At 45.3% G+C, this 27383-nt stretch overlaps 1 protein-coding gene across 2 annotated transcripts in view; it reads left to right on the top strand.

Moving 5' to 3' along the window:
• Window positions 1-497: 497 nt before the first annotated feature.
• TOP1MT (DNA topoisomerase I mitochondrial) overlaps window positions 498-27383 on the top strand; it is a 30868-nt gene continuing 3982 nt past the window's right edge. Inside the window, exons 1-13 of one of the 2 annotated variants that reach the window (XM_087958894.1) lie at window positions 498-930; window positions 4006-4121; window positions 4297-4418; window positions 5054-5176; window positions 8086-8273; window positions 9948-10092; window positions 12287-12430; window positions 15200-15385; window positions 17041-17109; window positions 18170-18284; window positions 19751-19878; window positions 23060-23154; window positions 24164-24313. In XM_087958894.1, coding sequence (XP_087815020.1) covers window positions 815-930; window positions 4006-4121; window positions 4297-4418; window positions 5054-5176; window positions 8086-8273; window positions 9948-10092; window positions 12287-12430; window positions 15200-15385; window positions 17041-17109; window positions 18170-18284; window positions 19751-19878; window positions 23060-23154; window positions 24164-24313 — 1697 coding nt within the window. In that variant the 5' untranslated portion in view covers window positions 498-814. Of the gene's footprint in view, window positions 931-1205; window positions 1250-4005; window positions 4122-4296; window positions 4419-5053; window positions 5177-8085; window positions 8274-9947; window positions 10093-12286; window positions 12431-15199; window positions 15386-17040; window positions 17110-18169; window positions 18285-19750; window positions 19879-23059; window positions 23155-24163; window positions 24314-27383 lie in introns of those variants that run through there. The other variant, XM_087958895.1, reaches the window with a different exon arrangement.

The following is a 27383-nucleotide window of genomic DNA, read 5'->3' as shown; positions in this document are numbered from 1 at the left end:
TGTGTGCTCTTGTGTTGTTATGGTTGAAGCTGAAGTATTCATTGACAGGTAGGACATTGCAATGTATGATTTTATATACCATGCTTAAATCAGACCGAAGGCGGCGTAATTCAAGGTTTTCTAGTTCTAGAATTTCAAGTCTGGTGGCATAAGGTATTCTACAACGAGTAGAGGAGTGGAGAACTCTTCTTGTGAAATATTTCTGGACTTTCTCAATTGTGCTAATATCAGATACGTAATGTGGGTTCCAGACTGATGAACTGTATTCGAGTATTGGTCTAGCAAATGTTTTGTATTTCTTCAACTCCAATTCTGAGAGTTGAAGTCCACCCATCTTAAAACATGCAGGGTGGGGGATTCTGGGAGTTGAAGTCCACCCACCTTATTAAAGAGGTGAAAGTTGAGAAACACTGGATCACAAGCATGACTTCCTGACTAAGAAAGACGCCTGTCTCTTTAAGCGAGCTCGATTGCTCTGGTATCCATTAGTTGTCCCTAAGCCAGGAAATACTTAACAAGACTACATTTCCCAGGTGCCTCGGGACATGGCCATGGTGGGGGTGGTGGGGGCTGTAATTGCACCAGAGTCTCGTAGCAAAAAGACTCATAGCGGGGTGGAACATTTGACTGCCTCCTTTTTGCACGATGCCCCGATGTGCAGGAAAGAGCACCACGCGAGGCCTGTTTAATTTTTGCAAAATGAAATATATTTGCTTTTTGCAAAGTGGGGAGTGCTAAACCAGGGTTGCCTCCCTCCCCCAGCACCCTCCAATCCATCCATGTGGCCAGCTGCACATGACTGGGCTGGCAAGGCATGCTCAAGCATGGGCACAGCCTAGCACAGTGGACACGATGCTCCCGCCTGGTTGTGCCCCTGACTTTCACCCGGATTCGTGCAGCGTGCATCCGAGTGCTGGCTCCCAAAGCGAGGTACAGTGTATTGCCTTCAAGGTTTGCCGGCGGAGACACGTGTCTTTGCGGGATGGGTGTGCAGGAGGAGCGTGGGAGATCTCCAGCGTTGCTGGGCATTAGGAAGCATGAAAGGGAAGGCTGGTTTGATGCTCTTTGTAATAAATTTTCTTTGGATTTTGCTGCATTTTTCTTCCAAGTGGGTGGACTAGAAGACCTCCAAGGTCCCTTACAGCTCCATTATGATTGATTGATTGATTGAGTATAGGAGATGTGGTTTCCCCCCATGCCATCACTCTTGCTAAACAACTAATTTCCACAATACTGTTACAACTATTTAGTAAGACTGTATTACTATTCTTTTTCTCATCTTTCCTATCTACTTAGGACTATAACTTTGTTGCTTGTATCTTTACAATTCATATTGGTTTGTTTGGTTTATTTAATTTCCTAGTATGGTTTATGTTGGTTGCTTATTTACTGTAGTATCCTATTGACTATCACTAAGAGTTGTATCTTAAGATTTATGATAAATGCATTTTTTAATGATGATTATGATCATGATCGTTCACTTATATCTTTTATGTACCCTGAGGGTTTATGCACAGGAGACGAATTCTTTGTGTGTCCAATCACACTTGGCCAATAAAGAATTCTAGTCTATTCTAGCCAATTATTCTTAGTGGCATTATGGCTTAATTTGGAAATAGTGGAATCCTACGGCTGGAAGGGAGGGACTTGGGAGGTCTTCTAGTCCAACCTTTGCCCAAGGCACTAGTCCTCAGTACTTTTTTTTTTTTTTTAAATACTGCTTCCTAGGAATATGGTAAGCTGATCCTGCAGGCTTTTCTTAAAGCAAGTTAAAAATGTGTTTGCTTTTCTGCAGCTCTCTTTGAGAGTCACAATCAGCTCATATAAACTTGTTTATCATATAAATAGAATTCTTAACATTTTTAGTGAGTGATAAAATAAAATATTATAAGATACAAAATACAAAAGTAAATAGAAAAACAGTGGGGAGGAAGAGGGGAAGAGAAGAGAAGAAGGATAAGGAAAAAAAAGAGAGAAAGAAAGATTGACTTCCAACTCTCTGTAGCAGTAAAATAAGGCATTAACATCAAATCACAACTTTTGGCTATTTCATAATAATATGAACAAGCCATTTCTGTAAAGATTAGATTAGGTTAACAGAGTTGGAAGGGACCTTGTAGATCATCTAGTCCAACCCCAAGATCTATCCTTTTTTTAAAATAACTTTTAATTAAACAAAAACAAAAAAAACCATTTAAAAACAGTGAACGTAGTGTAATCATCCTGACTCACCTAATTGTCTTACATAGCTATTACATATGATAAATAATACATATTTACATAGTATATACATAATACATAATATATACATCAATATCAACATTTTTTAATTAATCCTGATCTATCGTTTTAACATCCTTATTTTAATTTACATTTTGAATCCTTCCTTTTTACCAACCAGTCGTAAAACTTTCCCCATACTTTACAATATTCAGATTCGTGTTTGTTTTTTAATTCCTGCATTAATTTATCCATTTCTACACATTCATATCTTCTTAATTATCTCTATTTCATCTGGAATTTCCTTAAGTTTCCATTTTTGAGCATGTACTAGTCTTGCAGCCGTAATCACCCCAAGATCTATCAATCTATTCGGTAAAACCCAAAATCAAAATCGCATCCTTTTCCACTTCAAGCACGAAGTTCAGAAGCGGTTTCCAAGTGGAAATAAAAGTACTTAAGTTCTTTTCAAAGTTGTCAGTTTTGCTATTTCAGCCAACTCCATCAACTTCTGCAACCCTTTGTCCCTGGTAGGAATCGAAGCCTCCTTCCATTTTTGTGCACGCAATAGTCTTGCTGCTGTCAACATATATAATAACAGACTTCCAATTTTTTTCCCCACAATTCTTTTTCCATTAAACCCAAGAAGAAAAAAGTTCTGGTCATTTAAATAAAATTCTTGCTGACCAATGTCTCAAACTTTTGATTTGGCCTTTAAGAATTTTACTTCTAAATCTTGAAAAAGGCACTCAGAATCTTGAAGTCCTTTTGATGGCGAATTCCTTCATTTCTCCCCTACTTAAACCCTCCCAACATTGAACCTGCAAGCCTATCGTTATTGAGTTCCAAATTTATAAGGAGAAGATTAGATGTCATACTTTTTGTCATGCCCCTGTCAGAATCTGATTCCGAGGGGGAGGCCGAGCAGCTGACAGAGTGCGAGTGTGGCTACATTGGCTGGGGAAGAAACTGGGGAAGGGCACAGTCCGGCTGGGAATTCAGAGGAAGACCCAGGCCCACCCCCTCTTCATCCTAAGGCACGCAGAGAGGAACGGAGAAGGGAGCAAGGTGGATGGCGTGTCTTACGGGGGAGGAAAGGGCCCTGATTCCCTTCATTAGCTGCAGCTGGGAAAACAGGATTTCAAAAGGGCGTTTGCGCACAGCACCTTGCTGAAAGCAAAGCGTGAATTATCCTTGTTTGTCAAGTCTTATCTGGGTTCTGGAGTCTCCCAACTGTGTGTGTTTCATTATCTTTTGAAGTCTGCAGTTCCTTCTGCACTGTCCAGTTAATTGCTGCAGCGTGGTTTGTGTGTATTTTTATTTATAGTTTATATGTACTTTGTTTTCGGACTGAATTTCCTCCACTTCAAGACTGTTCTTGGGAGAGTTTTTTTCTCAATCCGAAGGTAACTGGACATTGGGGGCAAAGTTAGAGACACAGAATTGAAGGGGCTTTTCTTACTTATGTGACTGTGTTGCCTTTGTGCCATGCCCCGGGTCATCACACTGTTAAGAAGAGTTAGCTAACAACGATTAAAAACTAACAGTTAGTTTTTAATCATTTTCTTTTTTTCCTTTTTCTTTTTCTTTTTCTGTGTGTTGTGTATGTGTTTGTTTGATAGTTTAGTTCTATAATCAATAAAGTTTTTTGTTTTTTTTAAAAAAAGGAAGAGTTAGGACATTGAGACTGAGGAAAAAAAAAAGATTTAGGGATAAAACGATACACCCAAGAGGTTCTGGGTCTTCTCGGATGATGTTAACCCTTTCCAAATTTCCTCTCGGCAGGTGGGAAGAGGAGAAACAAGACGACGGGGTCAAATGGCATAAGTTGCACCACAAAGGACCTTACTTTGCTCCACCTTACGAGCCACTCCCAAGATCCGTCAAATTCTACTACAATGGTAGGTGGTTTTCTCTGGATTTGCCTCCAAAGTGGAGGAGAAACTGCCTGTAGTAGCATCTCCTGAGCTTCGTAGGCGGGTGGAGAGAAGAGTTGGTCCTTACTATGATGAAAGGATAGCCATGCCTCATCAGCTACTCACTGCATGGTCATCCACCCCTCTCCCTCTGTTGTAGGCAGGCCTATGAAACTCAGCCGGGCCGCCGAGGAAGTGGCGACGTTTTTCGCCAAGATGCTGGACCACGATTATGCACGCAAGAAGATTTTCCAGGACAACTTTTTCTGTGATTGGATGCAGGTATCTGCTGGGGGATACGTGAGGGCTATTTGGGAGATTATTATAGGGGAAGTGCCTCCCCCCCCCTCCAAAAAAAGCAGAATGATGGAAAGGTGAAAGTGACAGGAAGATGAGGTTGCTTAGGACAGAATGTCCAAACTTGGCAACTTTAAGACTTGTGGACTTCAATTCCCAGAATTCAACTTTAAGACTTAATTCTGGGAATTGAAGTCCACAAGTTGCCAAGTTGGGAGAGCCCTGGCTATTCTGTCTTTTATACCTGCTTCTTCAAGTGGTTATACTGGCTAGGAGGGTTCTGGGACTTGGAGTCCACCCTTCTCAAAGTAGTCATGCTGACTACGCCAATTCTGGGAATTGAAGTCCATACTTCTTAAAGTAAGGCATGCTGTCTGGGGGATTCTGGGAGTTGAAGTCCACGTTGCATAAAGTAGCCATGTTGCACAGGGAATTCTGGGAGTGGAAGTCCATACTTAAAGTTGCTGTGCTGTCTGGGGGATTCTGGGAGTTTGAAGTCCACACTTAAAATTGCCAAGGTGGAGAAATCCTGGTTTAGAAGGTATCGTATTGAAGATAACTTGTTTTCTAAGTCAACTACAGCTTTCAGCACTTAATGGCCTTCTCCTTTTCTCATGTAGGTGATGACTCCTCAAGAAAGGAAGAAAATCAAAGACCTGAAGAGGTGCGATTTCAGTGACATCCATAACTACTTTCTGGAAAAGCAGGAAGCCCAGAAGGCTTTGCCCAAGGAAGAAAAACAGGTGCAGACATGATTGACGTTGGTAGAACCTGAGTGTCAGGATTCCGGCAGTTACCTCCATTTCAATCCTGAGTCTCGAGCCAAACTTCCAAAACTTCAAAAGGATTTATTGGGAGTTAACATATCCGGCACTGCCTGGGTGTAACTGACTCTGAGAGACATAATTCATTGTCACCCTTGACCCTGGTTTTCCCTCCACCCCCCTGGGTGTATCATAATTAATATTCTCCAATGGGACACCTCCCTAGCCCAGAGTCATCAATCATACTCTCCTGTGAGAATTTTGCACGGCAGAAACTTTAGTCACCTAGTTACTATCTTTGAAAGCATTTATGGAATGCAGTTTCGGTTTTGCAAGCTGCCGCACTGCTGCCCCCTCCCTTTCTGTCGGCAGCTCTAAAAAGACCCTAGAAATATTTTATGAGTTACACTGAGGCCTTTTTCACCCCTTGTTGAAACTCGGCGGACCTTCTGAAGGAAGTCCATTTCTGAGTCTGCTCTCTGTTTGTGTGCAAGTGTCGTTTATATGCAACAAAGAGTAAACAACAGCCTAATCAAGGCATTCACATCAACACTGACAGGGCAAGCCACATGTATAGAAACAGAGAGTAAACTCACTCCCCTTCTGGCACTGATGATGTTATCAAGTTGGGTCACGAAATGTCTTCAAGAAAACCAAGCTCAGAAGAACATCAAGGATCCCAAAGTCGTCCTCCTCCTCTTGTTCCTAGCACTGATGATGTTACTTAGTTGGGTTTCATGAAATGTCTGCAAGGAAGCAATGAAGCTCAGGAAACACCAAGGATCTCACAGGCTGTTTTTTTCCTCCTCCTCCTCCTCCTCCTCCTCCTCCTCCTCCTCCTCCTCCTCCTCCTCCTCCTCCTCCTCCTCCTCCTCCATTCCACAAACCCCACTCCTTCTTAGCACTGATTATTAGATTATCTAGTTACCTTGTCATTTGCATTTTCACTTCAACTACCATTTCTGTCTTAGTAATGCGGAGAGAGAGAGAGTAATTTACTAGAAAATAGTAATTTTCTAGTAAATCTGCATTAAGCTTCTTGTTTCCCCTTTTCATCCTGTAACCTGTATTCTTCCCCCAATTTTCTCCTCTTGTAAGTAATACATAGGCGGTGGCTCAGGGGCTAAGACGCTGAGCTTGTCGATCAGAAAGTTCAGCAGTTCGGCGGTTCAAATCCCTAGCGCCGCATAATGGAGTGAGCTCCCGTTCGTCGTCCCAGCTTCTGCCAACCTAGCAGTTCGAAAGCATGTAAAAAAAAAAAAAAAATGCAAGTAGAAAAATAGGGACCACCTTTGATGGGAAGGGAACAGTGTTCTTGTTCTGACCCAAACCTGGTTCCATGAGAGTAAACACAAGACAAGGGTAACAGCGCAACCTTTTACTGTTTCATTTACGAATCCTGTTTCTTCACAGATAAAAGGCTGCTTCCAACTAATTAGCTCCCACAAGAAAGAGCCCTGCCCAGTTTTTGCAAGGCTGCCAAGAACAACAGATAAAGTTCCTAAACAATAAATCAAAGAATCTCCAAACACCAACCAAGATACTCTGAACGTCCACCGGGCTTGAGTGCAAAAACTTCTTTGCTTCCTGCAAAGAATTCCGGTTTCTCAGCTGGCTTTCATCTCTTAAGGGAGGGGCCATTACCTTGCAGCCTTACTCCCGAGTCGCCTGTGCTGCTGCAGCTGCTCTTTCCTTTGAGCAGCCCTTCGCGCGCAGGCTCCTCGGGGACCTCCTCATCACTGCTACCAGCCTCCACAATCTCCAAAGGCAGCACTCCACTCCCTGATGGTCCTGGTCCCATCCCTGCATCACGCGCAGGCCCTTCATCTGAGTCCTCGCTCTCCGAGACCTCAGCCGTCCCCACCTGCTGCCGGCGAACCACAACTGTGTTCTGTGCGCCTTCAGCGTTTAGTCATGCCGGCCACATGACCACGGAGACATCTTAGGACAGCGCTGGCTCTTTGGCTTTGTAGCAGAGATGAACACTGCCCCCTAGAGGCGGAAACGACTAGCACGGATGTGCGAGGGGAACCTTTAGCTTTTAAGTAATATATTCACGTAACTAAACATTATTTCTGCCATTGTACCCACAAGTCTCTGTCCCCATTCTTCAAAAGTGTCTTGAAGCTTCATGGTGTTGCCTGTCATTTGTACAATCCAGCGCTTCGTTCCCTTTCACCTTTATCTAGATTAGGCGTATGGGAAATAGAGGGTAGTTCTCAACTGACAACAGTTCGTTTAGTGACCGTTCAAAGTTACAACGGCCCTGAAAAGAGACAACCATTTTTCACAAGGCCTTTACGGTAAGCCCCCAGGGTCACGTGATCAAAATTAAAAAGACGCTCGGCGACTGACTTGTATTTATGACAGTCACAGTGTCCCGGGGTCCCGTGATCCCTTTTTGTGACCTTCCGCCGAGCAAAGTCAAGGAGGAAGGCCGATTCACTTAACAACGGTTTGACTAATTCAACAGCTGCAGGGATTCACTTAATAGGAGTGGCGCACTGGCCTAGCGGTGGAGCTCTCGCCTCACCATCCGGAGGCTGTGAGTTTCGATCCTAGGGAGAAGCAGATATTTCTCTCTCTGGGCACACTGAGAGTATATCAGCGGAACAAAACTCCGTACCGGCAACAGGAAGGGCATCTGGCCAGTAAACACTCTGCTAGCTCCATTCAGTTGCCCAGACTCCACCCCGCAAGGGATTATGGGGCCGTTAAAAGAGGAGGGTGAGTGATTCACTTAACAGCTGTGGCAAGAAAGGTCGTAAAATGGAGCAGAACTCAACCAACGTTTCGCTTAGCAGCTTAGAAGTTTCGGGCTCGCTTTTCGACCGTGTGTCAAAGACTTATCCGTAATCCCTTCTTTTTTTTGTCTCTCCTCTCAATAGAGGTTGAAAGAGGAGGCAGAGAGAATCCAAGAGGAATATGGTTATTGCGTGATTGATGGGCATCGGGAGAAGATCGGGAACTTCAGAACTGAACCGCCGGGTCTCTTCCGGGGCCGTGGGGACCACCCCAAAATGGGGATGCTGAAGAAGAGGATAATGCCAGAAGACGTCGTCATCAATTGTAGCAAGTGAGTCTCCATGGCAGCGTCTGGCATGGTCTCCATGGCAGCGTTTCTGAACCTTGGCGATTTTTAGGAGGGGTGGGACTTCAACTCCCAGAATTCCCCGGCCAGCATGCCTCGAGATGGTACAATGAGGGACTTGACGTTCTCAACCCCCGTCCCTCCCCCTTATTTAAAACAATTCTGTTCCGGTTCTGTTTTGCTCATCGAAAGAGAGCCAGTCAACTGGAGTGGTTAAGGCACCAGGCAAGGAGACGGTGAGTTCTAGTCCTGCCTTAGGCCTGAAAGGTGTCTAGTTGACTTTGGGCCAATCTCTGGAAGATTGTGAGTTCTAATCCTGTCTTAGGTATGAAAGCTGGCTGGGTGTCTTTAGGCCAATCACCAGGAGACAGTGAGTTCTAGTCCTGCCTTAGGCCTGAAAGGTGTTTGGTTGACTTTGGGCCAATCTCTGGAAGATTGTGAGTTCTAATCCTGTCTTAGGTATGAAAGCCAACTAGGTGACTTTGAACCAATCACCAGGAGACAGTGAGTTCTAGTCCTGCCTTAGGCCTGAAAGGTGTCTGGTTGACTTTGGGCCAATCTCTGGAAGATTGTGAGTTCTAATCCTGTCTTAGGCATGGAAGCCAACTAGATGACTTTGGACCAATCACCAGGAGACAGTGAGTTCTAGTCCCATTTTAGGCATGAAAGCCAACTAGGTGACTTTGAACCAATTGCCAGGAGACAGTGAGTTCTAGTCCTGCCTGAGGCATGAAAGCCAACTAGGACTAGGTGACTTTGAACCAATCACCAGGAGACAGTGAGTTCTAGTCCCGCCTTAGGCATGAAAGCCCACTGGGTAATCCAATTACTAACATAGAGTGGAGAGATGTTTATGGGAAAGAGTCTTCACCGTGCTTGGACAGTCCTGTTGCTCTCCTGCTTGCTTTTTAAACATAAAACTTCCCCCCGCACACACACCTTTGTGATGTTCCCAGGACACGACACAGAGATAACACAACCATCTGGCAGTTCCCAACCGCCCCTTTATTGCTCCAAATTTCCCCAAACGCTCCCACATTTCTGGCAAGTCCCAGAGCAAAGTGATGACAAAACCCCCACGTGCGCCACAAGCAGCCTCTTGCTTCAAATAGTCCATCCCAGCACTGTGTACACCAAGGCCCCACAGCAGTAAATCCAGCAGGGCAAATCGAGGAGTTCAGAAAGCACAGGATCCAAGTAGTTAGTCCAGAAAGCCAGAAAGAATGCAAGGACTCTTGGAAAGTTCAAACTTCAGGAACTCAAAAGTTTGTTCCCCACAAATGCCCTTCCCCACAGGGTCTCCTTAAGTCTCATTCCCCAGGTGTGCCTTGTGAAGAGGGGCGGGGGCATCCTTTTCCCGAGTGGCCAGGTGAGCCTGCACTGTTCTCTCCACCTTCCGTGCTCTTGGATCAGGAGGGGGTGGTCCTTGCTCCTCGCCTGAGCTCTGTCTCTCATGTTTATCCTGCCCCTGTTCCTCCCTGTCTACAAGCTGTTCTAATCCAGAAAGGCCCTGGCCTGACTTCCCTTCCCCATTTTCCTCCGAAGCCCCCTCAATCTCTGTCGGCTCCGGTTCCAGCTCATCTTCCCCCGCAGATTCAAGCATGACACTGTCTTTATTTCCGCACCCCCCCCACCCCAAAATTTCTTTCTCTCTCCCAGAGATTCAAAGGCCCCTCAGCCTCCGTGCGGTCACAAGTGGAGGGAAGTCCGGTGCGACAACACGGTCACCTGGTTGGCATCCTGGACGGAGAACATTCAGGGCACCATCAAATATATCATGCTGAACCCGAGTTCCAAGCTGAAGGTGAGGCCCCAGTCCTTGACTTTGGAGTTGGTTACTCAATCGCCAGTTGCCTGTTAGGTACAGGTAAGACCTTGACTTACAATAGTTCACTGAGTGACCGTTCCAACGTTACGACGGCACTGAAAAAAGTGACTTATGACTGTTTTTCACACTTAACGACCATTGCATTGTTTTTCGCACTTAGGACCATCCCTGTGGTCATGCGTCTTCTGACCCAGACTTCATCAAACTTAATAAAACACAAAAACTGAATTTAAAAGTAAAACCTTTTTTAATGTGACACTGGGAATTACTTGCATTCCCAGCCAAAACTCATTAGACACCATTCCTCTAGATAAGAGCACACTTTTCAGTGCTGCAGAATGCCGCCAAGAAACAGAAGTCCAGTTAAGGCTAATCATAAACCAAACCAAAAACCCGGAAAAAAACCAACCAGAATGCAGAGCTTCAGGAAGGACTTGGAGATTACTGAACGGCTTTGCTTCCTGCAAAGCTCTTCGTCATTGAGGTCTGACTTTTGTCCCTTAGGGGAGGGGCAATCACCTCCCAGCCTTATTCCCGAGTCGCCCCTGCTGCTTCAGCTGCTCTCAACCTTCTGGCACTTCTGCCCATGCGCACACTGGGAACAGGCTCCCCTTGTTCCTCTTCCTCGCTGCTGCCAGATTCTGAAGGCTCCAGAGGCAGCACCCCACTCCCAGATGGTCCTGGCCCCATCTCTGCATCAGGACGCAGGACCCTCGTCCGAGTCCTCTCCAGACTCCCTGACCCTCGTCCGAGTCCTCTCCAGACTCCCTTTCGTCCTCACTGTCCGATTCCGCTGCCATCCACACCGGCTGCTGGCGATCCACCACAACGTGATCGAAATTTGGGCCCTTGGCAACTGACTCACATTTATGACCTTCCGACAAGCCAAGTCAGTGGGGAAAGCCAGATTCACTTTAACAACCGTGTTCTTAACAGCTGCTGTGTTTCGCTTAACGGTGGCAGGAAGGGTTGTAAAATGGGGTGAAGGCTCATCGCTTCACAACTATCTTGCTGAAGAACAGAAATTTGGGGGGCTTGCCCATCGACCTGGCACGTCAGACGGTCGCAAAAAAGGGGACCACGTGGCTCCTGGGATGCTGCGACCATCATACCTATGAGTCGGGTTGCCAAGGGCCCCAATTTGGATCACGTGACTGTGGGGATGCTGCAACGGTGATTAAGTGTGAAATCGGTCATAACTCAAATTTTTTTTTTCAGTGCTGTTGTAACTGAATGGTCTCTAAATGAATGGCTATAAGTCAAGGACTTGAGGTCCACACACGTAAAAAGGGAAGGGCTTTAGTCATGCAGGTGTGAGGGCATCATTTTGACTTTTCTCTCTCTCCCACTCACTCTCTCTTTCTCTCTCTCTCCGCCCCCTCTTTCTCTCCCTTTCTGTCTCTTCCCTTTTGTGTCTTTCTCTTTCTGTCTCTTTGTCTTTCTGTCTCTGTCATTGTTTCTTGCCCCTCTCCTCTCTTTCTCTCCTCTCTCCCTCTCTCTTTCTCTCGCTGTGTCTCCCTCTTTCTCTCTCCCCCCCTCTTTCTCTCTTCTCTCTGCCTCTCCCATTCTTCTTTCTCTTTCTTTCTCTTCTTTCTTGTGTCTTTCTTTCTCTCTTGCTTTTCTCTCTCTTGTGCCCCCCCTCTTATTCTCTCTCTCCTCTCTCTCCCTCTCTTTCCTCTTTCCCCCTCTTTCTCTCTCTCTTCTGTCTGTCTCTCTCTCTTTCTCTCATTCCCCTGTCTGTCTCTCCCTCTCTTTCCCCTCTTTCTCTCTTTCTCTGTCTGTCTCTCTTTCTGTCTTTCTCTTCTTCCCTTTCTGTCTCTCTCTTCCTCTTTGTGTCTTTCTCTTTCTGTCTCTTTGTCTTTTTCTCTCTTTTCCTTGTTTCTGCCCCCTCTCCTCTCTTTGTCTCTCTCTCCCCTCTCCTCTCTCTCTTTCTTTCTCCCTCTCCTCCCTCTCCCTCTTTCTCTCCCTTTCTATGATCCTCTCTCTCTTTCTGTCTCCCTCTTTCTCTTTTTCTTTTCCTCTCTTTCTCTCTTTCTCTTCTCTTTGTCTCCATTTCTGTCTGTTTCTTTCTATCTCTCTCTCACACACACACAAGGAGAGAGAGAGAGAGAGAGAGAGAGAAAGATCTTTGCAAAACTGCTAGCCTCACAGCAGTCCTCCTTTCTTCCAGGGCGAGAAAGACTGGCAGAAATATGAAGTGGCGCGTCGGTTGAAGAAGCTAATTCACCGGATCCGACGTCAGTACCGGGCAGACTGGAAATCCAAGGAGCTGAAGAAGCGGCAAATATCCGTGGCGCTCTATTTCATTGATAAGGTAAGGGAATTCCACCGCCGAGTTTATCGTTGCCCAAAACGTTGGCCTCCTTCCCTGCATCTCTTCCCAAAGATCACGTAGAGGTGGACTTGAAATCCACAGACGGGAATATTTGTCGCTCAGATATTTTGAGGTTTGAATGGTGGGGTCCTTGGTCCTGTCCGAGTTCAGTTGTTTTCTTGCAGATGTTTCATGACCCAACTAGATAACGTCATCAAGCTAGAAAGGAGTGGGAGGAGGAGGAGGAGGAGGAAGATTGTGAGGGTCATTAGTGCTAGGATATGTTGGGTAATGAAATATCTGCAAGAAAACATCCAAACTCAGATATCACCAAGGACCTCCTCCTCCTCCTCCTCCGTTCTTCCTTTCTTCTTCATTCCACCAACCACACTCCTTTCTAGCACTGATGATGTTACCTAGTTGGGTAAAGGAACATCTTTCCAAAAGATGTGTAAGAAACAAGGAGATCCTGAGAAATACACACACACACAACCACACCCACCCACGTGCGCACACACGATTCAAAATAAAGTTATACAAAATACAGAGCTAAAAAGAAAAAGAAATCACAGAACACAAAACAATCGAAGAATTAAAAAGGTGCATCAAAAAATAAAATAAAATGCATGATACACATATGTGAAAAGCCAAGTTCTGAGAGCATCCCTTTTCTTGGAAAAATGACCCTCTGGCTGCTCTCGTGGTGTGGAGACAATAACTTGGTCCTCAACACCAATAAGAGCAAGGAGCTTATGGTGCACTAGAGAAGGAACAGATCAGACTCCAGCCCTTGCTTATCAAGGGAGACCGAGGGGAGCAAGTGGCCAGTTTTAAGTTTCTGGGTGTTACCCTAAAAGAGGACCTGACCTGGGGGGCTCACATTGCAGCCCTGGTCAAAAGGGCCCAGCAGAGATTATACTACCTGAGGCTTCTCAGGAAACAACAACTGGATGAGAAACTGCTGGTGACCTTCTACCGCTGCACCATAGAGAGTATCTTAACTTACTCTGTATGGTTTGCCAATTGCACAGGGGCAGATAGGAGAACACTCCAGAGGGTGAACATCATTGCCCCTCAGAGGATCATTGGTTGCCCTCTCCCCTCTTTGGAAGAGCTTTAGAGCTCCCGCGGCCTTAAGAAAGTTCAAAACATCCTCAAAGATCCATCTCATCCTGGGCACCCTTTTTTTTTTTTTGAACTATTACCATCTGGCAGCCGGTACAGGATAATAAAAACAAGGACAAACAGGCTGAAAAACAACTTCTATCCCAGGACAAGAAACTCTATTGAATTTTACTGTATAGTGCAATATTAATGCAATATCAGAGGTTTTTAATTCAGTTGTATAGAATGTGAAGGATGTGTGTGTGTGTGTGTTTTTATGTATAACTAGCTGATAACTCGGCGTTGGCCGGGTATTTATTTATCCCAATCCTGTATTAGACAGGAAAATCCTGTAGTCGGGACTCACGGTGTTGTACTGTGTCGCGCCGTGTTGCAATTCTTCTATTCCTCCACAAGAGGGAGCCCTGTGAAGCAGTTATCACAACAGAAGCCATTTGTAAGGCATTTACACACCCCGAGAGGTGTTAGGGGGGTCTTACCCACCACAATATTTGTCTCCAGAGGGTAAGTCATCTGTGTACCAAGTTTGGTTGAAATTGCTCAAGGCGTTCCAGAGTTATGCTGAGTATAATATATAACGTAACGTAACATAATGTAATATAATTAATATAATATGTAATATATATAATGTATAATAATATGTAATTATAATATAATATGAAATTATATATAATAATATAATATATATAATGTATAATAATATGTAATATATATAATATGAAATTATATATAATAATATATATGTATAATAATATATAATTATAATATAATATAAAATTATATATTATAATATAATATAAAATTATATATAATAATATATATATATGTATAATAATATGTAATTATAATATAATATAAAATTATATATAATAATATAATATATATAATGTATAATAATATGTAATTATAATATAATACAAAATTATATATAATAATATAATATATATAATGTATAATAATATATAATTATAATATAATATAAAATTTTAATAATATAATATATATAATGTATAATAATATGTAATTATAATATAATATAAAATTATATATAATGATATAATATATATAATGTATAATAATATGTAATTATAATATAATATAAAATTATATATAATGATATAATATATATAATGTATAATAATATGTAATTATAATATAATATAAAATTATATATAATAATATAATATATATAATGTATAATAATATGTAATTATAATATAATATAAAATTATATATAATATAATATATATAATGTATAATAATATGTAATTATAATATAATATAAAATTATATATAATAATATAATATATATAATGTATAATAATATGTAATTATAATATAATATAAAATTATATATAATAATATAATATATATAATGTATAATAATATGTAATTATAATATAATATGAAATTATATATAATAATATAATATATAATATAATAATAATATAATATAATTATAATATATAATAAATATAATTATAATATAATTATAATATTATAATATAATAAAATAAAAAAATAAAGATAGAAGATAGGTAGATAGAGGTAGATAGAAGATGTACAATGAAGATGACACTTAATTTCGTTGTACGAAAAGTATGAAAAGTAAAGGAAAGCTCACCCTTCTTTGCCTCCTTCCAGCTGGCCCTGAGGGCGGGAAACGAGAAGGAGGAAGGCGAGACGGCTGACACGGTGGGCTGCTGTTCTCTGCGAGTAGAACACATCGCTCTGCACTCACGGCAGGGCGGCAAGGAGAACGTGGTGGAGTTTGACTTCCTGGGCAAGGACTGCATCCGTTACTACAACAAGGTGTCCGTGGAGAAGCAGGTGAGCCAGGAGGTGGCCCAATCCAACTGGACGCTTTCCAAAGAGCGTAAAAACCTGAGAACGTAGACTGACCTTTCCCAGTCTGGGATCTGGTAATATAGAAATTGTTGTTCCGAAAGACCTGGAAGAGAACCCCATTATCTGGGGGGATCTCCAGCAGGATCAGCCAATCAGTAGAACGGTTTGCCCTCCAGAAGTTGTGGGTGCAACATTGGAGTTTTTAAAGAAGAGACTGGACAGCCGTTTGTGGGACATGGTCTAGGGCAAGGGGTCTTCAAACTTGACAGCTTTAAGACTTGTGGACTTCCAACTCCCAGAATTCCTCCGCCAGTCATGTTAGCTCAGGAATTCTGGGAGTTGAAGTCCACAAGTCTTAACGCTTGCCAAGTTTGAAGACCCTTGGAGTAGGGTCTCCTGCTTGAGCAGGGAGTTGGACTAGAAGACCCCCCAAGGTCCCTTCTAGCTTTGTTTTTCTGCCTTCTACTGGAGATCTTGGAAACAGAAGGTCAGTTCTGGGCTACTTGGTAGAAGTTCTGAATTATCTGTCTTGGAGAAGGACTGGGCTACCAAAACCTTTTCTCCATTTGTCTCCCCAGGTAAGGATGGAGTAGAAGAAGAAGACAGAGTTTGGTCAGAATCTATATATAGGCCACACAGCCTGTTTTCAGGAGGCCATAGAGGGTGAAAACGAGGCGTGAGGAGGCCCCACATGGATTCCCCGTGCCCCGTTTTGGCCAGCAGGGTGCTGCAGGAGGCATCTGTCCCAACCCCTGGCCCGTAGAGGAGAACAATGCTGATCTGGCCCTCAAAGAAATCCTGTTTGACACCTCTGCTCTACAATATTTAGAAGCCAAAGTTGAAGATCTCCAGAAGATACACATATTTTTTTCTTCTGAGGCCTCCACCTTGTGGTCATCACAAGATGGAACTGCTCTGCACGTCTCCCATTTTCTGAATTCGCTGTTCCAAACATCTCCACTTGGTTTGATTTTCAGCCAGGTAGCCTCCAACCATCGATGATATTGGATCTTCTTCCCTCTTACCCCGAGTCTCTCTTTCAAATCTTGGCAAACAAGATCTGACGCTGCATCCAGTGGTACTGTCGTACCCTTGTTGGAGTCTGATTCTGAGGGGGAGATTGAGCAGCTGACAGGGAGTGGGATGTGGCTCCGGTGGCTGTGGAGGAAACGGGGGAAGAGCACAGTCCGGCTGGGCATTCAGAGGAAGACCCAAGCCCACCCCCTCTTCATCCTAGGGCACACAGGGAGGAACGGATAAGGGAGCAACATGGTTTACGAGAGAGGAAAGGGCCCTGATCCCCTTCATGGGCTGCAGCTGGGAGAACAGGATATAACTGGGGAGTTTGCACATGGCTCTTTGCTGGAAGCAAAGCGTGCATTATCTTGGTTGAGCCCTTATCTAGGTTTTGGCATCCTCCCAACTGTGGTTGCCCCTTTGTAGACTGTCTTTGGAAGAGTTTGAGATCCAGCCAAGGATAATGGGACATCGGGGGCCAAGTTGGAGGCATTAAAGGGAATGTATTCTACTTTGCTGACTTCGTTATTTTTGTGTCATGCCCCGGGTCATCCCAGGTGCTTTCGATACTGTAAATTTTTTTTGGAGGGCCTTAACTGTGAGTTCTGTCTTTGCTGTAGGTGTTCAAGAACTTGAAGTTGTTCATGGAGGAGAAAGAACCTGGTGACAACCTGTTTGATAAGCTTTCTGTAAGTGCCCATTGACTTGCCTTGAATTTTGTACCCCTGTCTGTCATCCTTGAGGGTACATTTGCATTCTCCCACTTCATTAGGTTTGAGGCAGAGGGAAAGGTGGGGAATGGAAGTCCATCCCGGAATCCAGGACATGATGATGTGAAATTATTTGATAGTTCAGTTTGCTTAAGCAAGTGTGGATCTAAGTCCCGAAGGTACTTTTTTTTTTTCCAAGAGGCAACTGGACTTCCTTGGTTTTGTTTTGTTTTTCCTTTGAAGATGTTTTGCTTCTCATCCAAGAAGCTTCTTCAGCTCTGACTGGATGGTGGGGAATGGAGATTAACGGGGATCTAATGTATATAGTTTGGGGTTCTGCGGCGGAAGAAGATTAAAACATAATTACGTAGGATAGTTTTATTTTTGAATATCTTCCATTTGCATTTCAGTTCAAAGTCTCACGATCTCCTTGTCTAGTGGTCTCCAGAGTTGGCAACTTTTAAGATTTGTGGACGTTTTAACACCCAGGATTCCCCAGCCAGCCAAGTTTGGAGACCCATCTCCTAATTCATATGGCAGAAGTAGCTTTCATTACCACCACAAAACTCTTTAGCTTGCTTTCTCCTGGACCAAAGATGACAGAAAGTGGACGAATGCCAATCCTACAGCTACCTTTTAGGGAAAGAGAAATTACTTGAGAGAGCTGGAGAAAAGATAGGGGTATGCCCGAATTAAATTCCTGCGCTTTCCAGAAATTGACGGTCAGCTGAGAGCTCTTAACCTGGGCCACTATTTTTCCTGCTCCTCTTCTTGTTAGAGTTTGCAGCAGAAATTCAAATCCAGAGAGCACACACACACATGATTGATTCAGCAGGATTCATTAACTTCTTTATATACATAATAGCGCTTGAAGTAAAGATTACAATACCAATCGTAGATTCTTCCGACATGGTAAAAGGTTACAAGCAAAACACAAACAGCAGCTTCATAGCTCAGAGCAGATTTTTGCCAGTTCATGTTTTTGCCAGTTCATGAATATTCTGACACTTCTCTAATTTACTCCCACTTGGCTTTCCAGACAGCAACGCTGAACAAACATCTCCAGGACCTGATGGATGGGTTGACAGCAAAGGTCTTCCGCACTTACAATGCGTCCATCACGCTGCAGGAACAGCTGGAAGCACTGACCAATGGTAAGCCGAAATCGAGGCGTTGCCTTCTGAGCTGTTCAGCTTTGGGGCCTTCTGTTCATCCTAGCAGAATTTTTCCGTGCCTCTGGAGAACTTTTGATGGGACGTATTTTGGGGATGGAACAGATAAATGGATTCATATTCCAAGCAGTAGCGAGGTGGCTCAGTGGCTTAATGATACTGGAGATGGTCTCTACTTCAGCGGTTCGAGTCCTAGCACTGCATGGCAGGGTGAGCTCCTGTCACTGGCTTAATGATACTGGAGATGGTCTCTGCTTCAGCGGTTTGAGTCCTAGCACCGCATGGCAGGGTGAGCTCCTGTCACTCAGCTTCAGCTTCTGTCCACCTAGCAGTTCAAAACTGTTCCATACGAGTAGATAAATAGGTACCACCTTGGTAGGGAGAAGAGTTGGTGCTCTGTGCAGGCATTCAGATTCCTACTGGCTTTGAACCTTCCTGGTTGCGACACTCATTTGTGAGGTAGCTCTGGTGGAAGGAGGTGGCCTAGGTTGATGTTATGGGAAGAGCCACTTGTCTTTCTGGTGCGAAACCAGGTAGCTCACCTATGGCACACCAAGGGAAGTAGACCTGTAGAAATCACAGCTACATCCTAGTCAGTTCATTGGCATTTGGTCTCCCTCTGATGGTAGAAGGAGGGGGATTGGGAGAGACATCTCATGAAACTTTCTCTTGTGAAGGACACTATCAGTTTGATGACCCTGATTGCAATTAATCCGTGGAACAGGTTGTCTCCAGAAGTTGTGTGCGTTCCATCACTGGAGTCTTTTAAAAAGAGCCTGGACAACCATTTGTCTGAAATAGTATAGGACTTCCTGCTTGGGGTTGGACTAGAAGATGCAGATTAACAGAATTGGAAGGGACCTTGTAGGTCATCTAGTCCACCACCCCCCGCCCAAGCAGGAGACCCTACACCATTTCTGACAGATGGCAGTCCAGTCTCTTCTTGAAAGCTTCCAGTGATGAAGCTCCCACAACTTCCGAATGCAACTTCTGTTCCATTGGTTGATTGTTGTCACTGTCAGAAAGTTTCTCCTTATTTCCAGGTTGAATCTCTCTTGGATCAGTTTCCATCCATTGTTCCTTGTCTGGCCTTCGGGTGCTTTGGAAAATAGCTTGACCCCTTCCTCTCTGTAGCAGCCCCTCAAATATTGGAAGACTACTATCCATGTCCCCCCTGGTCCTTCTCTTCACTAGACTAGCCAGGCCCAGTTCCCGCAACAGTTCATCGTATGTTTTAGCCTCAAACCTTGTTTAATCATCCTGGTTGCTCTTCTCTGCACTCTTTCCAGAGTCTCAACCTCTTTTTTATAGTGTGATGACCAAAACTGGATGCAGGACTCTAGGTGTGGCCTTACTAAGGCTTTATAGAGTGGTGGTATTAGTACCTCCCTTGATTTTGATGACCTTGATTCCTTGAGCTAATTTCTCACACACAATTGCACCCACAGAGAAGGACTCCCTGGCTGCTAAGCTCCTGTCCTACAACCGAGCCAACCGAGCTGTGGCCATTTTGTGCAACCATCAGCGATCAACTCCAAAGACCTACGAGAAGTCCATGAAGAACCTCCAGGCAAAGGTGAGACAGTAGAAAAGGAGGTGGACACACACCCATGATGTCAAGATGGCCCTAATGAAATCATGAGCCTCGAGCCAAGCTTCAAAAAAAGATTTATTAGGAGCAACATGCTGGCATTCGCCTAAATGCAGCCAACTCTGGCATACATAATTTTACAGTCACCTGAGACCCTGTTTCCCCCCTGGGTGTATCATGAATCACGGGCTGGGTGTCATCAATCACGCTCTTCAATGAAGGATTTTCCCAGGCAGAAGATCCGGTAGCCTAGCTACAATCTTTGTAAGTTAAGGGTGGAATGCACTTCTGGTTTTAAAGTGCTGTATTGCTCCTTCAGATCCCCCCCCACACACACACACTTTGTTTATGGCAACTCGAAAGCAGACATGGGAATGTTTTATGAGTTGACACATGCATTTTGCTGGAGGCTTGTAGGGGGTCAATTTGTGGCCGGTATAAAAAAGAAAACTTACAATTGCTGGCAACCAGCATTGTTGGAATCATGGTTTTTCTAGCAGAGGGTGTCAGAGTGGATCATGTTGGACAGCGGAAATGAGGAGAAGATAAGAACTGGACAGCAGGAAGGAAGGGCTATCTAGATTTCCTGCCTAGAATTTTCTTGAATCTGAAGGTTAGGAGGAACCGGGGAGATTTTCTAGTTCAAACATTTGCCTGGGCAGGAATCTTCAGACCACCTGACACAAATGTTTCTTTGAAAAATTAAGGTAAGGTTTCCCCTTCTTGCACATACGTGCTAGTCGTTTCTGGCTCTAGGGGGCGGTGCTCATCTCCGTTAAAAGCGGAAGAGCCAGCGCTGTCAGAAGATGTCTCCGTGGTCATGAGGCTGGCATGTCTAAATGCCTTCGAAGGTGCACGGAATGCTGTTACCTTCCCACCAAAGGAGTCCCTATTTTTCTACTTGCATTTTTTTTACGTGCTTTCAAACTGCTAGGAGAAGCTGGGACAAGTAACGGGAGCTCACTCTGTGATGCGGCGCTAGGGATTCGAACCGCCGAACTGCCAACCTTCCTGATCGACAAGCTCAGTGTCTTAGCCACTGAGCCACTGCATCCACTGAAAAATACAGATGATTAAATTCTGGTCCCAATTGTAGTCACAAGTCAAGGACTACCTGTATCAGGAATGAGACTTCATATCTCCAGCAGGCTGGTCGATTCAATAATCTATAGCTGTTGAGGCCAGGAAATTCCTTACTTTGAGTTCAAAACTCCCCCTTAGATATTCTTCTCCTGCTGTTGGGCATTAAGAGAAGAGTGGGGCCCTTGGTGCTTCCTGAGCTTGGTTGGTTTTTTTTGCAGGTGTTTCATTACCAAACTAGGTGATATTGTCAGTGCTAGAAGGGAGGAAGGTTTGTGGAGTGGAGGAGGAGGATGACAATGATGGCAACAACTTGGGGGTGGGGTCCTTGATGCTCTCTGAGTTTGGTTCTTGGCTTGCAGATGTTTCATTTACCCAACTAGGTGTCATGCCCCTGTTAGAATCTGACTCCGAGGGAGAGGAGGAACAGCCGACAGGGAGTGGGAGTTTGGCTCCAGAGGTTGTGGAGGAAACTGGGGAAGGGTACAGGCCGGCTGGGCAGTCAGAGGAAGACCCAGGCCCATCCCCTCTTCATTCTAGGGCACTCAGGGAGAAGAGGATAAGGGAGAAAGGTGAATGGTGTGGTCTATGGGGGAGGAAAGGGCCCTGATCCCCTTCATGGGCTGTAGCTGTGAGGACTGGTTAAAAGGACAAACTGTGCATGGCCCAGTGCATTATTCTTGTCGGAACTTATCTGTGTTTTGGCTTCCTCCCAACTGCGGTGGCTGCGCTATCTGGTAGAAGTCTGCAATTAATCATCCTTACCTGCCGTAGTAGTTCCTTCAGTGTGGTTTGTGTTGGGTTATTTATTTCAAATTAACTTTACTTTGGGTGCGGACGGCATTTACTCCCTCCGTATACTGTTTTCTTTAAGAGTTTGATTTCCAGCTGAGGATAATTGGACACTGGGGCCAAGTTGGAGGCATTAAAGGAACTTTATTCTATTTTTGTGCTTCGGTTATTTTTGTGTCACCACCCCAGGTCATCACACTAGGGAACATCATCAGTGCTATGAACACCATCATTAACACTGATGATGTTCTTTAGCTGGGTCATGAAACGTTTGCAAGAAAATCAACGAGCTCAGAGAGCACCCAAGGACACCACAATTCAAGCCTGAGCTACAAAAGGGTTGAATTGTCTCTTCTGTTGGAAGAATATAACAGATTTATTCTATTAGGAGAATAAATCCTCACGTCCTTCACTGGAGTAGAAGCATTAGGAAGGCTGTTGTCATGTCTCTCCTTAGATTTTGGTTTTCATGCCTAAAGGCACCTGGTTCCTTGAAGTGTCCTAGCCTCTCACCGCCCATGTTGCACTTCTCTGCACGCTTTCCAGTTTCCGATGAAGATCAGACCTCCAGCCCTTGCTTATCAATGGAGACCGAGTGGAACAAGTGGCCAGTTTTTAAGTTTCTGGGTGTTACCCTAAAAGAGGACCTGACCTGGGGTGCTCACATTGCAGCCCTGGTCAAAAGGGCCCAGCAGAGATTATACTACCTGAGGCTTCTTAGGAAACAACAACTGAATGAGAAACTGCTGGTGACCTTCTACCGCTGCACCATAGAGAGTATCTGCACCTCTGTATGGTTTGCCAATTGCACAATGGCAGATAGGACAGCACTCCAGAGGGTGAACATCATTGCCCAGAGGATCATAGGTTGCCCTCTCCCCTCTTTGGAAGAGCTTTAGAGCTCCTGCTGCCTTAAGAAAGTTCAAAACATCCTTAAAGATCCATTTTTTGACTATTACCATCTGGCAGCCGGTACAGGATAATAAAAACAAGGACAAATAGGCTGAAAAACAGCTTCTACTCCAGGGCAGTAAGTCTACTGCATTCTACATTATAGTGCAATATTAATGCAATATCAGGGGTTTTCACTTCAATGGCATAGAAGGTGAAGGATGTGTGTTTGTGTTTATTTTCATAGTCATGACGTACCGTGAAGGTGATATTTAATTTTGTTGTACGAGGTGCAATGACAATAAAGTAAACTTTAAAAAAAAAGTGAAGTGTTTCATCTGCAGAGACTTTGTTTACACAGGACAGAGGACTCCATTTTGACTTATTCATTTTGTATTTCCAGATAGATGCCCGAAAGGATCAGCTGGCCGATGCAAAAGCGAGGCTGAGAAAGGCCAAGGCAGAACACAAGTGCAAGAAAGAGGCGAAGTCAAGAGCGTGAGTGAAAATCTTGGTTCTTTTTTTAAGCCTGGGGTGTTTAATCTCACCGATGGACATCCCTCTTTATTCTCATTGAACGGCATGTTAGATATATGTCCATTTGAACTGGTTCAGTCTAGTGGTGAAAGCACCAGGCTAGAAATTAGCAGGGGTGAGTTCTAGTCCTGCCTTAGGCATGAAAGCTGTCAGCTCCCCAAATGCTGACAAAAGCCAGCTGGGTGACTTTGGGCCAATCACCAGGCGACTGTGAGTTCTAGTCACAAGAAGCATGAAAGCCGGTTGGGTGATTTAGGGCCAATCACCGGAAGATGGTGAGTTCTAGTTCCTCCTTAGGCATGAAAACCGGCTAGGTGACTGGTCCAATCACCAGGAGACAGTGAGTTCTAGTCCTGCCTTAGGTATGAAAACCATCTGGGTGATGTTGGGAGGAGATGGTGAGTTCTAGTTCCGCCTTAGGCATGAAAACTGCTGGGTGACGTTGGACCAATCACCAGGAGATGGTGAATTCTAGTCCTGCCTTAGGCATGAAAACTGCTGGGTGACGTTGGACCAATCACCAGGAGACGGTGAGTTCTAGTCCTGCCTTAGACATGAGAACCGTCTGGGTGACGTTGGGACAATCACCAGGAGACGGTGAGTTCTAGTCCTGCCTTAGGCATAAAAGCTGGCTACATAACTGTGAGCCAGTCACTTTCTCTTAGCCCACACAATCCAACTCAGGTAAAAGGCCAGTCAGTCAATTCTTGTCACAACCAGTGGATCAATGTTCATTTCATCCAACAAAAAAGCAAACGCTGCAATTGTGGGGAAAAAATGGGTGGGAAGAAAAAAAAAAAAGATGTATATGCACGTATTTGTGGGGATGCTGGCTTTGAGTCGATTAAAATGTAATTATAAAATAATTCCCCGTGTTGGCTGGGGAATTCAGGAGCTTGAAGCGCATCCATCTTGGAAATGGGCAAGGTTGAGAAAGACTTCTACAGGGGATGTCTCTGTTTTGCAACAGTGCCGTCGAAAAGAAAAAGAAACTGGTGAAGAAGATCGAAGAACAGCTGGCGAAGCTGAAATTGCAGGCTACTGACAAAGAGGAAAACAAGCAGATCGCTATGGGCACCTCTAAGTTGAATTACCTGGACCCCCGCATCACCGTGGCCTGGTGGGTGAAGGGCAGCTAGAAGGGGGTTTAGATGGGTGGGATGCAAATTTTTTAACCACCAGTTCTGGTGGCGGGGCTAGGTGGGCATGGCCATGTGATCGGGTGGGTGTGGCTTTTTTTTTTGCAGCACCCCCCCTTTTTTTCCCCCTCCTGGGCCTCAGGGAAACCTTGTGGGAGCAAAAACACCCCCTCCTGACGATCAGCTGTTCTGACGATCAGCTGTGCCAGGATCCCCCTCGCTGTCTTTACTGCTTCACCCAGGAGGCCTTCCCTGGGGCCCAGCCTGCGCCCCTTTTCGCCTCCTGGGTGAAGCAGTAAAGACAGCGAGGCGGATCCTGGCACAGCTGATCGTCAGAACAGCTGATCGTCAGAACAGCTGATCGTTGGAAAGGGGGAAAAAAAGTAATACTTTAAGGAGCGACTGGGCAGGAGAACACAGTCAGCAATATCGCGCATGTGCGATAAGGACTGACTGGTCGGGGAGGGAAGGGGCGGGCGAATAGGAGCGGGGCCATCCAGGGCACGATTTGCCAGTTCTGTGAACTGCACAGAATCATAACAACCGGTTCTAGAGAACCGGTTTAAATCGTAGACTCTCACCCCTGGGTTCAGAGTAGTGGTTCCCAAAGTGGGCGGTACTGCCTCCTGGGGGCGGTGGGATGCCTTAGGGGGCGCTAAGAGGCAAGGGGCTGGTAGGGTTGCGCTAAGAGGCGGCGGGGGGCGTTCGAGGCACTGGCCGGCCCTGCAGGTTCACCCATTGATTGTAGTAACGCTCCAGAGCCGGCACCTCCAATGCAAAAGCGGTGGCACATTATGTGCTGCCGCGGCCCCCCTGCCTCCTCTTAGCGTCCCCAAGGGAGCCGGCAGAGGGGTGCTAAGAGGCAGCAGGGGGGCGTTTGAGACGCCGGCTGGCCCTGCAGTTCGCCCATCGAGGTGCTGGCTCCGGAGCGGTGCTACAGTCAATGGGTGAACCTGCAGGGCTGGTGCCTCGAACGCCCCCCTGCCACCTCTTAGCGTCCCCAAGGGGGCCAGCAGAGAGGCGCTAAGAGGCAGCAGAGGGTGGCGTGTCAAACGTGGCCGCGGCGGCACATAATGTGCCATTGCTTCTGCATTGGAGGTGCCGGCTCCGGAGCGGTGCTAGTCAATGGGTGAACCTGCAGGGTTGGCCAGCGCCTCGAACTCCCCCTGCCGCCTCTTAGCACCCCTCTTCCGGCCCCCTTGGGGACCTGCAGGCTCACCCCATTGACTGTCGTACCGCACCGGAACCGGCGCCTCGAATGTGGCAGCATGTTGGGAAAAGCCGCCGCCACCACTTTCCCAACGTGCCACCGCTGTCGCATTCTGTCTGTCTGTCAGTCCATCCATCCATCAAAAAAGGTTTGCCTGCATACCTTCCTGCCTCCCTACCTACCTGTCTGTCTTTCTGTCTACCTACCTACCTACCAATATCTATCTACCTACCTACCTACATCCAAAAGGTCTGTCTGTCTTCCTGCCTATCTATCTATCTATCTATCTATCTATCTATCTGTCTGTCTGTCTGTCTATCTATCTATCCTATCCTGCCTGCCTCTCTCTCTCTCTCTCTCTCTCTTCTCTTTCTCTCTCTCTCTCTCCCTCCCTCCCCTCCCTCTCCCTCTCCCTCCCCTCCCCCTCCATCCATGTTCGAAGTGCCGGCCCCGCAGGCACAAGGTTTTGTGGACGAAACATGGTCAAGACTATCAGGAAGCTCTCACATTTTGTTGAGGCTTTAAACAGGATCCATTGGACCAGATCTCCACCCTAAAAATTACTTTTCCCCAATGTATTATAGTGCCAATTCTGAAGAAGGCAAAACCAAAATGTACTGGTAAATTACAAGGAGAACACACACACACACACACACACTCCTTTCTTACCCTGCTGGAGCAGGTGATTGGACTAGAATAGATATCTCATTATCTTTCTCCTCCCTCCCTCCCTCCTTCTTTATTTCTTTTTCTTTCTGTCCCTTCCTTCCATTCCCCCCCCCTCTTTCTTTGTCCCTTTTTCTTTCCCTTTTCTCTTTATTTTCTCTCCTTCTCTCTTTCTTTTCTCTCTCTCTTTCCCTCTCTCAGGCTCATCCCTTTGGATCAGGGGTCGCCAAACTTTTGGACCTCAGGGACCACCAAGCTCATAATTTTAAATCCCGGAGACCGCTAATATGAATTTTGACTGACGGTGGCTTTCTGGTGTTGGTGGGAGAGAGAGAGAGAGAGAGAGAGAGAGATCTGATCCAACCTCTCTCTCTCCCTCTCTCTCACACACACAGGCAGGGGTGGGATTTAGACCCCTGATCTAAAGCTGTCAAAACTCCAAAAACAGGTCAAGTAGCTCTGGGGAGGCCAGTCATAAATTATAACACTTGCTAAACAACCGGCCATTAAGTGAGGACCACTTGTATTTGGTTTGCCAGTCACCTGGCCATGCCCACCCAGTCACATGACCAGCAAGCCACACCCACTCAAGTCACATGACTAGCAAGCCACACCCTCAAATTAGGCCACGCCCACAGAAATTTGAATCCCACCCCTGGGTGGGGGGCACCGAGGATGAGTTTGTAGCACCAAGGGGGCGGTAGACTTAAAAAGTTTGGGAATCATTGAGGGAAGTTGAAGGACAGGAACTTCTAGGAGAAGGAATGGTAGAATCTGGGGTCAGAGTCAATATAGGAAACAGCCTAGAATCCCTATGTAGTCACAAAGTCCAACCTCCCTTGCATTCCATTATACCAGGCTAGGTAACCCCATCAAAGCAGTAGATTTAGTTTCAATCTCTTGCAGTGGTCTACTAACAAAACATCTGAATAAAAACAACCAAGTTTGGAGAACATCAAGAATAGCAATAGACTTATCTACTGCTTCACAGTGATTTACAGCCCTCTCTAAGCAGTTTACAGGGTCGGCCTCTTGCCCCCAACAATCTGGGCTTTCATTTTACTGACCTCGGAAGGAAGGAAGGCTGAGTCAACCTTGAGCCGGTCAGGATCGAACTGCTGGCAGTGGGCAGAGTTAGCCTGAAATACTGCATTCTAACCATTACGCCACTACAG

Source organism: Notechis scutatus, chromosome 3, assembly GCF_049901735.1.
Source record: "Notechis scutatus isolate UNSWTSFEM ecotype Mainland chromosome 3, rNotScu1.2, whole genome shotgun sequence".
NCBI classification, from domain to species: Eukaryota; Metazoa; Chordata; class Lepidosauria; order Squamata; family Elapidae; genus Notechis; species Notechis scutatus.
Note: the sequence above shows the minus strand (reverse complement) of the source record. Positions and strands in the feature narration are given on the sequence as shown.